We start from the raw sequence: 16,048 nt of genomic DNA on the forward strand, positions 1-16,048 counted from the left end.
ATACTATCAAAACTTGCAGCAGCTGGAGATTTCCGAAGAAAAGCAGTGTCCACCACAGAATTTATCTTATTTCTAAAAGATATTTTGTATGTGTTTAGAGATAGCAAGAATATAGATTGCTCCAACTCTCAAACACTTTGAAAACAGTTTTATTTTCTTCCTAGAAAGCAGTAGGCTGGTTTGCCAATTTTGGAGCCTCCTGGTTTATGATGTTCATGTTTATTACTTCTCTTTAATACCTCTAACTGCAAAAGAGACATTTCAAAAGCCAATTTTCTTTTTGAAAATGTTAACTTCCAGCATCAAAGAATCCCTCTCAACTTCTTACTGTCATATGTTTTTCTAGCTAGGGCAATAAAAAAAGCACGATATTTCCACTATTCATACCTAAGACCAAGTTAAAAAGGAAATATAAACTGAAAAGGCCACAAGTGGGTTTGAGACAGGTTGCTTTTCCTGCAGATTTTTATTGCTATCATTATCTAGGTGCACAGGAAAGAATGCAGTTTTTCTTTAAGCATACACAAGGAACTTTCAACTTCAACTCTGCTTTACAAAAGTGAGCTTGCAGCGTTCAACCAGGAGCCCTAAATTTCAACAAAAAACAAATAAATACTCTGTTGGAAGATTTAGCTATCTTTCAATGCCAATAATCTTCTTACAGAACTTCAGAAAGAAGTTTAACCCGTAACAGTCATACCAGAAGTAGTACTAGGGTTCTTGTAACTTACCATTGAAGTGGTTTCTTTTGATCTTGAGAAGGTTTGGTGACTCTTTCACATCAGGGACTTCAGCTTACCCAGGTTTGGTTTTTGATAGGGTGCTAGAAGATGGGCAACCTAGCCTTGCCCTGTGGCTCTCTCTCCAAGCTGGATATTCTAGGTCTAGAAGTTGACTGGGAGCAGAAAAGACAACACATTCCCCTTCAATAAAAACAGGTGAAGTGGGGCCTGATACTTGCACAATGTGTTTCAGATAGCCTTCTTAAGGAATGATTTCTTTTCCCCCTTAAATGGCATGCATTCCCTCCTCAAGGTTTTAAGTACAAAAGAGAGTCTTACATGTACTTCCAAGTCAAGAATACCTTTTTTTTTTTATCTACACCTAAAATCTTTTGCACCTCAACTATAACAATACATCCAGATGATGGCAAATCTCCTTTACTTCTGCTGGCAAATCTCCTTTACTTCTGCTGGAAAATATATACCAAATAAAACCAAGACAGTATTTTACCTCTCTCAAGAAACAATTCCATCTCAATTTAAACAAAAAAGTATTTTTAATAGATTGGTGGAATATGGATACAGACACAAGTGCTAACTGAAATTATTTGTCTTTCTGAAACAGCTGTATGAAAAGCTTTTCCTCTAATGAACAATTCAACAGACAACTGAAGGATAAAACACCCTTTAAATACAGTATCTCAAATCCTTTATTACCATGTGTTACTTTTACACTGCTATCAGACTTTAATCAAGTACCCACACCAATCACTAAAAAAAATCATTAAAAAAACACATGTAATTACATTTCAATATTTTTATCAGGAAACAAAAAAGCACTATTATAATCACACAACACTGTATCATTCCCCCTTGAAAAGTGGCATCAAAACATCTCGTTTCATCAAGGAAAGAAAAAGTAAATCATCATAACCCAGCTTCATGCTGCAAGTCAGATGCAAAGATAAAGGTCTACTGCTTCAAGTGAAAGAACACCACAAATAAAATTAAAGCATTTATTTAGGATCCAAGCTGAAGATTTTGAAGGATCATTTAAGGTTAAACCCCTCTTTTACTTTTGTTTCAGAAAGTGACTGTTTCAAATATTCAGCTCAGACTGCAGAATATTATCCACTAAAGAACACAGGAAAGGAAGAAGAGTTTCACGGAACTCCCATCCACATAACTCAATTATCTGTGCTCCTTCTACACTCCATGAGACACTTTAGAGGCTGATCACAAGATATTTTTCCTCAAAACATGCATACATCCATTGAGACAATTAGCTTCATTCATACCAGTTTATGTCAGATAAAATCAGATTTCAAACAGTATGTATGTCTTCCAGATATACACCAGTATTCAACAGTAGGCACATTTTACGCATTCTTTTTGATGGAAGATCTTACCTCCATGCACTAAGCAAATCAAATCAGTAGTTAAGCTCAGAAAAGTCCACACAACTTTCAGTAAGTATATTTCTTTTTACAGGCCAAAATTCAGGAAAAGTTTCCTGAAATAACAATCAAAACTAGCTTTACTGACGTAGAGCACATTACTTTAACAGGCGGATTAAAAGTGAAGACATTGTATATATTTGATTTAAATATATACAGAAAATACTATATATAAACATAAATGACCCAGTCAATCACAGAAAAAACAGGCCTTCTTCAGTAACTATATTAAAATACATAGTTAACCAAAATTAACTGTGCAGACGGAATTATAAAGCCTTCCAGTAAATCCAAAACCCAAGCAGTCAATCAGTATTATGTCAACAGCACTTCAATTATTACCAAGTAGATTTATATAAGAAAAATTTCAGACATGTTTGTTAGGTTAGTGAGGAGGATGCTTACATAGCCAGCACTTCGTATTTTTCCTGTTGTAGATTATTAAAGAGTATGTGCGAAGTGATGTACATGTAAATTAGTGAAAACAAATTATACTCACTGATCTTTTTCTCCTCCTCCTCAGTGGAGTAACACTATATAACTAAAGACAAATTTAACTATCACTGTACATAACACATCATTTAGAACATTGTCTCCAGAGTCGATCTCTAAATTAGCAGAAAATACATTTCTTCTGCTTTGAGAATACTTACATCTTGTACTGTTTAAAGGAAGTGAGTATGTTTAATACATGTGCACCCATACAGTTATGCCAAGTGTTGCAACATTAGGATTAGGTTTTTTTCCCCCTGGTTCTTGCAAAGTTTTAAATACAAACCACACTTTTCTGGTATTTATTCACATAACTTAATCAGATTGATTTTGTTTAACAATGTTTTGTTAACAACGTACTTCTTTGCTTTCCCCTCCAATTCAATTTCTTCTCATCTATGGACATAAAGGTGTTAATTACCGAACTGGCAAGGCTTCTCAGTCCAAGTCAACTTTTTGTATGTCAGAATACATACACAGGAATACAAGTACACACAGGAATTCATTACAGTTACATCTTGTGTAATAAGTTGCATCTTATGTAATAGAGCAATTAATGTAGTCTTAATAATGATCATGAGTGACCATAGTTCCCACTTCTGTATGTATTAATATAAGCTAACAGTAAAAGCCTGTACTAAATTTGAGACGATGGTAATAACATACACATACTGAAACATGATAGTTTTAGTGCTGTGTCCCTCCAACACTCTTCCAATTGAATAACTAAAATCTAGTTAACGCTAGGAGTACAGAATCAAATGCAATTAATTACAGGTAGCACTAGGCACTCCAAGTAGAAGAGCCTTCCTTTATATAAAAGCAGAAAAAGGATGGTCTCTCATCTGATGAGAGTTCTAGAAGTTTGGTGTAAGGAAAAAACTGAACGGAGTCCTAACTCAGAAAATCAAAAGCACAGCAGTTCTTAAAAGATATTACAAAGACAAGAAGATAAAAAGAATTTTCTCTGCTCCCCTCTGAGCAAGACAAAATGAGTAAGGACATGCGACTCTTATGCTATGTCTACAGTTCAAAACATTTTTCTGAAATTCCAGCAGCTACCTTACAATTACTGCTAGAGAAATTACTGTCTATGAAGAGGTTTTTTTTTTGTTTTTTTAACAGAGAACAGACCTACCTAGCTAGAGCACTGTTTTCAATTTTGAAAATGATGCCCAAATTCTACATTCTTATGGACAACTTATAAACTAGTAAAAAAAAACCTGTTAAGTCGAACCAGTAAGGCTCAAAGCCTTATTAACCTGAAGTAAATCCGGAAGAACAGGTGGTGCCTGAGCACAGATGAAGACTCCTAAGTCCACCTCTTCAGGTAATAAACAAATACAGATATCAACAGTTGTAAATTAGAATTTAACTGTGTACCGAAAGATGTCCAGTTATGCAATAAGAACTCTCTGAACAGATATAAATTGCCTTATAAAAGACATCTGCATAGTACATGTCACATATATACGCGTGTACACGCAGTATATACACGTTTGTGCATGTACACACATTCCCAAAATGCAGCAAGATCAATTCTGTTAAGTACTATACAGCAAGAATGCTGTCACACTTCAAAGTCTTCTTTCCTAAGCCTTAACTTACCTCGTGAATTAGACTGACAAACTGGAAGTTTTATGTTGCAGTAACAAATACCATTTACCATGTGTGACGCCATTCTTCTACTCCCCTCTCTAAACTTGTGAGCAATGATGTGGTCAGTTTAAAAAAAAAAGTTGCTGCAAAGTGAACTAAACAAATGAGATACTTACTTATCAAAGCTATCACTATATTTTATGAAGCTCTCCAATTTTTCCTTGGCATATTCTACCACATCTGAATGAAGCTCTATTCCATGATTTATCCCAAAAGGTCCTGTAAATAAAAAACAGCAGTTTCTTTAGTCACAGCTCAATGATATAGAACAATACTGTACTTTTGCCTGTAAAAGTAGGAACATCACATAAACACTGAAGTCTCCAAACAGCTATGCAAACATACTTTTGTATCTGCATTATGGATGCTTAAGAGGAAACAAAACAAGGTAAAAGGTCAATAGATGGAAAAAATATAAAGAACAGTAATAGAATTGCAGCAAAACAGTTTTATATAAATAATTTTTAATCATAAGGATGCAGAAAATCTTGACTTATTACAGTCTGAACAACTTCCTTTTCAACAAGTTATTTACTTGGAAGACAACAGTTTCACATTATGATTTAGTTCTTATTGTGTTCTTTTAATTTTAAAAGGTTTCCTTAGTTTCTGACAATTCAGAGGTTTTGTTTTATATTCCCACAATTGCATCTGTTCTTCTATTTTGCAGAAGTCTGCTCCTGCTTTACTCAGATAGCATTTAACTTCCACCTAGAACATGGCAACTGGCCACATTATGTTCATTCATCACAATACCACTACAGCTGCAGCACTGATTGATCCTGCAATCAAATCCAAGTACATTTCCAAGTTAATTTGTGTGCTAAAAGTTAGAGCTATTTTTCAGGAACAAGAAGAAATCATGAGACAGTATTATAACTATTTTCTACATCAGGGAAGAGTCTGAATCAGACATATTCACTGTGAAGTTTTATGTGTGTATTTAACATATAGTCGGTAGCCCAGTTACTTTAGTCACTGGAACACAACTGGAAAAAGGAGAGAGAAGAGAAAGAAAAGAAAGCAAATATCAGTAATACCAGACAAAATTTAGATTTATATAATCCGTAATTCTAAACCTTGCTTAAGTATTTAGCTCAAAGGTGTTATTCCAAAGAAATAGTTTTCTTAAGACACCAATTACAAAAAAAAAGTTGCTGAAAAAACTTTTTCTCCAATATAACAAAACCTACTATGCATCACTGAAGTGATTACTAATTACAGTTCTTAACATAACACAATATTTTCTATCAGATGAAATAAAACCAAGCTATATGCACTGCTTGTGAGACCTCTCTAATGTCAGCCAAGAGGTAGGTAGATCTTTCAGTGGGTTTCAACTTGTGAAAACATGTACTTCCTGTTGACAGTCACATCTATTTAAATTTATCAACCATCATGTTAAGAGAAACACCACAAAAGATACCCTAAGAGGAATGCTTATTTAATGGTCCCTTGCACAATAACAGCCTACCACATTCCCAACCAGCATAGGTGCAGTTCTGTAACATGCAGGAGCATCCAATGCATGCTTTCTTCTACTAAAATTGCCATTCCTTTGGTCTCGCAACTTAAAGTAAAAAAATGCATTGATGTCTCCTGTCCCAAAATTACTCATATTCCTTACAATACTCAATTTTGAAAAAAAAAAGACAACAAAGAGCTAAGAAACTGTAAATGCCCTGGCAATTTCAAATTAAATCTGTGAATGCAACATGCTGTCATGTTGTAATATACCATAATATGAACAGAAATACAAGTAGATTCTATTCTTTCATCAGTAAATTTGCAGATGTCAAGGAGTCACTCATTTTAAAAACCAGAAACCAACTTTTCCGTTACTCTCCAGAGTGAACTGATCTCTTTCAGTGGAATTCAACACAATTCCACCATCTAGTTTGAATTATGTACTTTAATAGCATCAACAGTTAGTCTCTTTAGAACTTTTTCCCCCCCACACACACATCATTATACTTACCACTTGCTAATTTAATCTCATTTTGACAGCACGGCAAAAAATATACCCACTATAGTGTCAAATTGGAAGATACCCAGCTACTGTCAAAGAACATGTGGTTCTCCATTACTATTCACACTGCATACTGAAATTTGTTTAAAAACAGGTGGGCTTTTAAATATGCATACACAAAGTCTGCTCCAAAAGTAACACCTCCTGCTTTATTATGTTGGCCCACAATGTCAGAGGTGGGTATTAATAGTATGTCAGAGATTGAGCCTTCCCACCAATATTCCATTTTGTTGCTGTGAGACAGATTGCAGCAGAGCAGCAGTCTGACATGGAAGTGCATATGGAGCAAAGGTGCATCACTTAATTCCTTCATGTGGAAAAAATGGCAGCCACTGACATTCACTGATGCTTGCTGAATGTTCACAGAAACCAAACAGCGGCAGTGAACACAGTGAGGTGGTGGGTGGTGCATTTCAGCAGTAGTGACAGAAGGTCATCTCTGTTGGTGCAGATTTTGAGAGCACTGCATGCAAACTCTTGTTCATCACTGGCAAAAATGCTTAGCTAATGGCAATGACCATGCTAAAAAATAATGTTTTGCAGCTGAGAATTTGCTCTATCAAATAGCTTGATTGTGCTCTTTGTATCAGTTGTATTTTCCATGGAAATAAGTAGGATGTATTACTTTTGGAGTACGTATCTATATGTATTTATCAGAAGCATATTTATGTTTCTACTCCTTTACGGTTTAAAACACTAAAATAAAGAAGAGTTATTATACATAATTACTGATCTTATCAATGGGAGCAGAAAATAAGAAAATGAAGCACTGTGGAAACATGGGAAGCCTGCTTCTAAATGTAGATGAACAGCTACTGCTCCAGGCTCCTCAGCACTGCTAAGGATGTATCAGCATCTGAGTTGGAAACATGGAACAGCTGTAGCTTACCTGTGTTCCTTAGGGGGCTGTCAGCCCATCTAATACTCAAAGACAAGACTTTTCTCTTTTTAATTTTTTTTTTTTTTTAAACTCCACATATAACATTCTGAAAGACAAGTATTCTGCTTGATGGGGATCTAGCAAAGGAGCATTCAACAGGTAACGAAAAGCCATTCAAAATAGGTGAAGTACATGAATACAAGTGCAATATACATGATCCAATTTCTTGAACATCACAGTTCAGGAGGAATATTGAAAGAACAAAGCTTTACACAGAGCAGGCAAATGAATGAATACTATTACACAGTTACTCTTAGCACAGAACTGAACTCATAATATTCCAATCTATTCTGTTAAACAGAAACACCCTCCAAAAGTACAAAGGAACTCTATTCAAGCAGGTATCTTCAGTTTAAATTTTTACTTGTTAATGAACATAATTTCTATTTCCACATGAGAACAGTACCTTTGCCACTGAATTTATTAACTGGAACAAAAGACGCTGCTAGAGATGCCAACAAATGAAGTTTGTTATGTATGTATTAGGGACAATTTCTACTTTTTAAATCAGTGAGAATGATAAAAACTGAAATCTATCAAACCAGCTCCTCACATTTCAGATTTGTGTTGTCTATCAACACACAACAAAACATACGACCTGCTAGAAGGTTTTCTACAGAAAAAAATCCATTTAATACTCACTAAAATTACACCTGTAAGAGCTATGTACTAAAATAAATAGTTATATAATGAAATTCATACATGAAATATAAACATACTTTCTAGCATAAGTGCTTTGTATTCTAAGTATCACATTGAGGGGAGAAAATTAAAGCCTTCTTTCTTCTAAAGATAGGTTTCAAAATTTTAAATTTAACCAGAAATTTATCATTATACCCTTTCTACATAACGAAGGTGAATTTGAAGATAGAATAAAGAACATAACGGTAAGTAAGATAGCTTCAAAACCTACAGACCTGCAGAGCTTAAGCACTCTTATGTCTACATCCCTGAACTTCCTCACTAATTCAATAAACGTATCTTAAAAGAATTGTTTGCATGCTGAAGGACACTTAGTTTTCAATTAAGTTTCTTCAAGAGTCATGAGCCAATACAATTTATATTTATGCAATTTATGGAAGAAATATAGTGCAAATGCAAACGAGAACTTTAGCTCTCAGATTGCTCCTCTATGCTTTTCCCTTTTGAGCAATGAAAGGCTGTTTCCTCTCACATTAAAATTCTATGCTACAGAAAGACAAGCACAAACTTCCTCCAAAACACTGTGAAATGCCAGTGGACAGAAGCATCTGTAGATAACAGCTTATCTACAGCCTATAGATAACATACAACATTGTAAAAATAGGTTTTTTTTAAATCCAGTTTTATGTATCATTATTATTACTTTTAAAGAAGTGTAAGTTCTACAAGGCTTGTATAATCTTCTAAAAATACGTTATTGCAGTAGCAGTGTATTAAAATAAATATTTTCAAAGTTACCTAATATTAATCCCACCATTGTACTCAAATATCCGGTTCCACTACCCAGATTTAGAAAAGATAATCCAGGTTGAAGCTTCAGAGCTTCCATGACTTCAGAATAAATGCAAGGTGCTGACAAGTGTATATTTCCATGCTTCCAGGCCAAGTCTTTGTAAGCATTGTCCCTGTATCCTTCCAGATAATAATCACCACGATCAATTGCTCTGAAGGCTTGCTCCACACTCTCAGTGCGGATATACTGAGCTTCTTTCAAGTTATCAATTAAGTCATCATTGTCTTCTCCAGCACTCACAGCTCCTCCCATGCTGAATTTCTATGGTGATTCAATTAGTTTGCAAAATACATCAGGAGGAGAGTTTTCCCAAAAGCATTTAGTAACAGATCCTTCGTTGCTCTTTCAAAAGCACATCACAAATGAATCCTGAGGGGGAAAAAGAAAAAAAGAAAGTTACATAACTTCAATTTCTAGAGAAATAAATCAACAGTTATTAGAGGGTGATGAAACATTGTTAGCATTGGACCACTTCAAGAAGAACTATTATAGTCTGGACATAGTACTTGATCAAAAAAACATCTGCCATTCAGATTCATATCAACACAATCCAATGTTTCCAGCTTAACTTTAATATTTCACTGTCTGTCTACATTAGCAAGCAGTACAGCATGAGAGTTTATACGGATTGCAAAAACATAGTACTAAGAGACTCTCACCCATTACTACATTTGTGGAGCCAACCATCTTTGGACTAGCTCTGGACAAGTTTGGAGAACTAAATACCAAACAGCAGATGAAGCACACACAAATTTAGTTGAACTTTAAAGGAACTGAGCTAACATGCTCAGAAACCAATCATGCCAAAGAAAGCCAGGCAGTTGGTAATGACCATGAGATGCATTTCAGATATTCACTTGAGTCAAACCAGAATACAGGTGTAGAAAACCGCACTGTTCTGGATTCAGCAACTGGGAACCATCCTGAAATTCTCCTAATGGATCTAAAGGAACTAAACAAGTACTATTTCTCCTTCAGTACCTAAAACCTGTTATTAGCTTGCAAGATTTTAAGTGACTAGAAAGTTCTACGAATTCTACATAGAACAGTCACTTCAAAGTAATTCCTTCAGAATGGTATTTTATCTGCAGTTATGATACTAACCACTGAATTCTGATATTCAAAATGTTAACATCTGGATTTGTTACGTAAATTATCAGCAAAATAGGAACTGAATATTGGAAAGAAAAACATGGTTTTAATCCACCAGTTATAGATGAATAGCTCACCCAAAATGAGCTAGTTTATTAATATTACTTACAATTCCATCTTAACCAAAATAACAAGAAAAATACAAAGAATCTTAGCCCTTCTGTCAATTTACTTTCCTCTTTTCCTTTACCTAGTTTTATTTGTTGAACAATACATCAAACATAATATACAACTCAAGTCCGAACACTAGTTGTTTCTGCCAATATCTGGGAGACTTTTCTCAAGAAGAATATATAATTATATTATAAAATACCGTCTTTCAATATAAAAAGGTAGACTTTTTTATTTCCAAAAGTATCATTCTAAAGGTATAATGACAAGTAGTATGTTAAACATGTAGCGAAGAACCTAAGCGTATCAGGCAAGTAGAAGTATGAAATTGTCTCCAACCAATTTTAGGAGAAATTGTGAAAGGTATTGGTCATAAAACCTGTAATAAGGAAAGAACAGCCTACTCTGTTACAAAGGCAAAGGGCTCACTGAAAACTCCCAGAAGGAAACAATCTCCAGAGACATTTCCCTCACAGCTACCAGCCCTTAAATGAGGTCAGGGAGGGGTGGACATTTGCATGTCCCAATTGCTTGCACCTGTGCTCCCAGAGGTGGCCACATCTCTTCACCAGGTACTCAGTCACTGGTTCAGGCCTTGACCTCACAGTTCCCTTATAATAAGCAAGCACCACACCTTCATTACTTCACTTCTGCATGCTACAAACAAAAATATTGGCTACAACTATTCTCTACAAAATAGGGACATTCCACAAACAGTCTGGATTATTTCAACCCAGATATGATATTGTTGCTCACACAAAAAATACACATATACACACTGATTCTTTAATCAAATTTAGTACCACCTTTTTTAAATAAAAATCCATCTGCTTCTTCAAACAAATGTATTTGATATTTCTGAAGTGAACGTAACCTTTCATCAAAAATTACTCCAACACAATCCAGCAAATTCCTGTTTTGCAAAAGCCTATCTGTGCTGAGCATGACACCATATGGTATTGGATACACATTTGTTTGACAAGTCTGAGTAGGCTGTCCTGGCTGAGTTTTCTCCCAACTTCTCACTAGCAGGACAACGTGAGCAACAGGGAAGATCTTATCTCTGTATAAGCACTGCTCAACAACACATAAAACAGTGTCATCAACAGTATCATCAACCCACAAAGCAGCATCAAATGAGCTACCATGAAGAAAGTTAACTTTATCCCAGCCAAAACCAGTATAACTAGTTAAAATTAACAGCAACTAAAACAACAGCTCTTGCCATCCCTTCACTCTACAAGATTCTTGATTGCCTTGAGAGATGCAGTTAGAAAGATTTTGAACTAAAAAGCAAAAACTTGATTGTTATGTTTAAAGATTAATGCAGCTGCTAAAGTTAAGAAACAGCACTTCCAGACCTACCTGTAGAATGCATTCACTACCTCATGCCAGCAGATGGAGAACTTCACCATCTCTGTATTCCTCTGGTGAGCAAGCAAAACTGCTCTGAAGGAAAAAAAGCCCTTTCTCTCAACTTAAAGCTTTATAGTTTCTATGAGATGATATCTTGTTTCACATGAAATTACTTTGCAACAGAAAACACATGGTAATTTCAAGGTAGTCACTGTAGTAAAACAATTTAGGTATTGTCTAATTTTATGTTCTTGGGATTATCTGATAGTGAAAGTTAGTTACTACAGTGGCACCACACTTTCAAGTGATGACATGCATTGAAAACACAGTAAGTTATGGTCTTTTCACGAACAATGAATTCCTGTGCTGTAGAGAAATACCTTGTTAAGGCATAAACACTTCCTTCCAATGCTTGTTTATAAGCTTTTGCCTTATGAAAGTAAAATTACTTGCTTCCAGAGGCAAGAGACACACAAAGTCTCTTGTTTTCTATTGTTTTAAATACAGAAATGAAACCATCCCACACAAGTTATTTTGGTAGAGGCTAGAGGAAAATAAAAGGCAAGTTAGTCCAAGTGCTGTCCTTTTGACAGCTGACCCAGGATCAAAACAAGCAGAGTAGAACATGCCCTGGTAAAAACATTTGATGTAGCTGCACACTGCAAAGCTTATAGAAAGCATTCTGTGGAGCTTACAGATACCTAAATTGCAACATCTGCCAAGGCACAGCATAACTAGCATTCTAATTACTATTTTACATAGAGATACAGAAATTCATAGAAGAGAAAGATGCCTAAAATTAATGAAATGCAGTCATTACCTTTAGCCTTAGAAATCCCTGGAATACAGCATCCAGAAGAAGTTGTAGTTTAAGAATTAGAATGTCAATGAAGTTTTAAGAAGTTCATTCACTGATTAAAACTAATTAAACATCTGTTTCTCATTCTACGTATTTTAAGAAATGTAGAAGTTTACCTTAACATTTCTCATATCTACAATAAAAATGAAAGGTCAACAGTTTTCAGCTTCTGTAAAAGGCCACAGAACTGCATCACAATACCTCTGACTTGCATCTAACTTGCTTGTAATCAGTTTCACTGGAATTCCCCATCTGAATTATTTTCTAATTTGGTTGGTTGCTTGGGGTTTTTCTGTTGTTGCTTTCTGGGGGGAAGGGTTGTGGTTTATTAAAAGAACACGTGAAAACAAATACTATTACATTAATTGAACACATGTTCTTGGGCTACGTGAATCTAAGAAATATTGGCAAGTTTATTTTAACCATAACTTGAGAGTATTTTAACTGTCTTACATGCCACGCACTATTACGTGAGAAGTCAGTAACTGGATACAAGCTTTGTCAAGTTTTATTTGCCAGCTCTTAATCAAATTTTGCACAGCTCAGAAGCCTTACAAGTATATTTATATTTTAAGTTAACGTTAATGCTGGCTCAGGTCAGCAAAGTCCACACACTTGTCTTAGACTGAATACCACATAGAAAAGTTATTCAGTTAATTTGATAGATAAAGTCTTGCCCTTTCCAGATCTATATAATAATATATAGCATTTTGTAATATTGACATGTCCTTTAGCCCATCTCGACTGCTATCTGGTTTCAAAGGATGAAAACCAAAACAAAGTATAATAGATGCTGTTATCCATATTTTCACATCTGCTCCTCAGAACTAATGCAGTCTGAGAAAATCCTACTGTCACTGACACATCATCTCTGAAATTCTCTCATCACACTGAATTTGGACTGCAATGCATTCCCTGCAGTTCAAAGGGGACATGCAAAGTTCCCTGGTGAGCCTTCCCTCTTCTGGGGGGAACCACACACAGAAGAGGTAAAAAACAAACCACAAAGCTACTAATAAAATTAGATACAGGAACCAGCTGTTAAGTTTCCTGAAAAGTGCTTCCCCTGCAAGAGGAGAAAACTGACCAGACATGACACAAGGGACTGAAAAAAATACAGTCCATTTTACAGTTTGTTTCCTCGTGGCAGAAGTTGGCAACCTTAATCTCACCAGCAGATGCTTAAAATTTGCTGGGCAACCAACCAAGTATTAAATCTGCTTCTACTAGAGTCAGTTATAGTAATGAGAGAAACTAATAGTGAATGTGATCATATTTTGCCTATTCTTGTCCTCTCCAATGACTCTCTACAAGCAAAGTATTCCATTTTTCATTTATCTTCCTCTGTTCTACCAAGTATTGTAAAAGTGCCATAAGCAGTGGCAATTCAACTCAAAACCACAAAGAAATTACAACACTGCCTTCCTTCATCATGCAAAAATTGGAGAAAACCAAAATATGAACTGTGTGCTGGAAGCAACTGTAATACATGACTCAAAAAAAAACACCTAGAATTGACAGTTGGATACCAAAACTGAAGTCTTCATATACAGTTCCAGAACTTCTGTACTCATGTCTTCTTATTAAAGCACAACTAGAAGCAACAAAGTCTAGATGTTCTGGGAAGAATAACTGCTACTTGAACTGCCCTCTTCCACAGCTATTGCTTTCTCACTTCAAATAGGTTAGAAAGGAAGAAAATGGTTGCTTTCAGAGTATGGCAGCATACTACTGGTGACTTTAGAGAAACTATTAGAAACGCCATTAATTTTTTTTTTTTTAATCTAGTAGACTCATCTCACTCAAGAGCACTCCCTCCTAACCTGTCCATGTAGATCATTTCAAGAAGCTTTTCAAGTTCAACAGAAACAAATACAAAAACAAGTATGATCAGTCCTCCAATTTAATACACCATTCGTAGCATACTTCAAGGTTCTTTGCAATATAGCAATGGAAAAAGGAACAGACCACAGGATTAAAGCTAAGCCAAATGAATGTAAACAGCTATGACTTCTGACTTAACCTGAATTGCATTGACCTACTTGGGCAGAAAATGTTTGTCAAGTCTGATGTAAGCTTAAACCCTGATCCTCCTGATCAGGCCTTCAACAGATGTTTATACAAGATTCCAGGTGTGCCCTTACTTTCACTTTCTTTCTCCTTCTCCAGTCCCCTGAAAAAAAGTGCAGTACTGTTTACAGTATTTGATGTGTTCAGAAGATGCACTGAGGCTCATGGCTCCACGAATGTATGAGCAGCGATAAAGACATCAGCGCAGATTTCACGGTAAAGTTACTTCCACCTTCAGAGTTACACAAGGTGGTATAATTTTTTGGACCATCTTTGCTGTACCTGTACAAGTGGATTTCTTTCCTTCCCCCCCCCCCCCTTAACTTTCATAATTTGTTTTCAGTTCCTGTAAACTGTGTTTTTTTTTAATTAAAATTAAAAAAATGAATTTTGGTTATTTTCCACCTAGAAATTTCTCTCCTCCTTTCTTCGGGCTGGGATACTTCTTTTTTTCAATATTTTCTTCTAAACTGGCTTCATTCCTCACCTGAAATTTGATCTACCCTCTTCAAACAATGACAAGATTGAATGTCAAAATGAGCATTTTCTACACACAAGTTCTGTATGCCACGCCTGTTTTCAAATTTACTGATTAAGACTTGAAAATTCATTCCTTTATAGAACAAATAAAAATCCAAGCATTTCCAAGTGGAACTTTGAATTTGCAGTTTACCACCATAATGCAACTCAGTTCTCTTTACTGCTCAAAATCTAGATGATAAAAAAGAACCCTCTGTAAGCCTCAGAAGTTTCTTCTTAAAACAGTTTCCGAACTGTGACACCATAAAGTTGTTTTGAATACCTACTTTGAAAGAAATAAATTCAGCATTTCCACCTGGGAAATTCAACAATGTAGTCTGTAGTACTGGGGTGAATCCTCAAGTGCAGGCTAGTTCCTGAAATTTAAAGGTGTAGATCTATACCATAAGAGTACTAAAGTAGCTCTATATCCTCAGAGAGGTAGCCCTCAACCGTGCTCTCTATTTCAGGCTATGCTTATGACAGTTGTCACTATGGTTAGAGACCTAGCTCCAGTTTTCACATCCTAGAATATCCTCCAGGCCCCTAGATGACCTTTCTTAATTATATCCCACAGAAAGACAGGAAAGCTGTCTCACATCCCTAGTAATGCACCAGAGCAGCATGACACACTCTATCATAATATATGGATAAGTAGTATGTCATCAAAACAAATTTGCCACCCTGACGCTTATCATTAGCAGTCAGCCATACATCAGTTGTTATAGGCATATAAAAATCTAACAAAATATGGAGAAGTTATATGCATACTTTAATGAGGGAATGTTAGCTATGGCTTGATCCTGCTGTTTGCATGATGCTGCATAAAGTGATCTCACCTCTGTGGAGCTCAAGATGTCCCAGTGACCTGCCAAAGTCCCACTGGAATATCTCAAAACAATGTCATCTTAACTCAGTGCCCCAGTGTAATATGGAAAAGCTCTGATCCTTCCATCCAGCAGAGTCCGTGAAACAACCCACCAACAATTCTCTTACAGTGCAACCTCCTTGAAGGACTTAGCTACTGAAAAGGATTCCTACAGCTCTGCTGCTCCCAGGTTACAACTATTTTAAGTCTTCAAAGTAAAAACTGGAGGACTGCTGCTCTGTCATACAAAGATACCCTGGAGAATCTAACAGACTCACAGAAACAGCAGGTACCAGATAATGTTGGCTTCTTCACCAGC

The 16,048-nt window shown here is 35.8% G+C and overlaps 1 protein-coding gene across 8 annotated transcripts in view; it reads right to left on the reverse strand.

Moving 5' to 3' along the window:
* The window catches only part of PCMTD1 (protein-L-isoaspartate (D-aspartate) O-methyltransferase domain containing 1), a 43,614-nt gene that overhangs the window by 16,256 nt on the left and 11,310 nt on the right, over positions 1 to 16,048 (reverse strand). For all 8 annotated transcript variants that reach the window (XM_015282593.4, NM_001031019.2, XM_046925301.1 and 5 more), the window contains 2 exons: positions 8,740 to 9,163; positions 4,447 to 4,549 (listed from right to left, as the gene is read on the reverse strand). In XM_015282593.4, the coding sequence (XP_015138079.1) occupies positions 4,447 to 4,549; positions 8,740 to 9,046 (410 nt within the window). In that variant the 5' untranslated portion in view covers positions 9,047 to 9,163. The remainder of the gene's footprint in view (positions 1 to 4,446; positions 4,550 to 8,739; positions 9,164 to 16,048) is intronic.

The sequence above is a fragment of the Gallus gallus genome, chromosome 2, assembly GCF_016699485.2.
Source record: "Gallus gallus isolate bGalGal1 chromosome 2, bGalGal1.mat.broiler.GRCg7b, whole genome shotgun sequence".
Classification (NCBI taxonomy): Eukaryota; Metazoa; Chordata; class Aves; order Galliformes; family Phasianidae; genus Gallus; species Gallus gallus.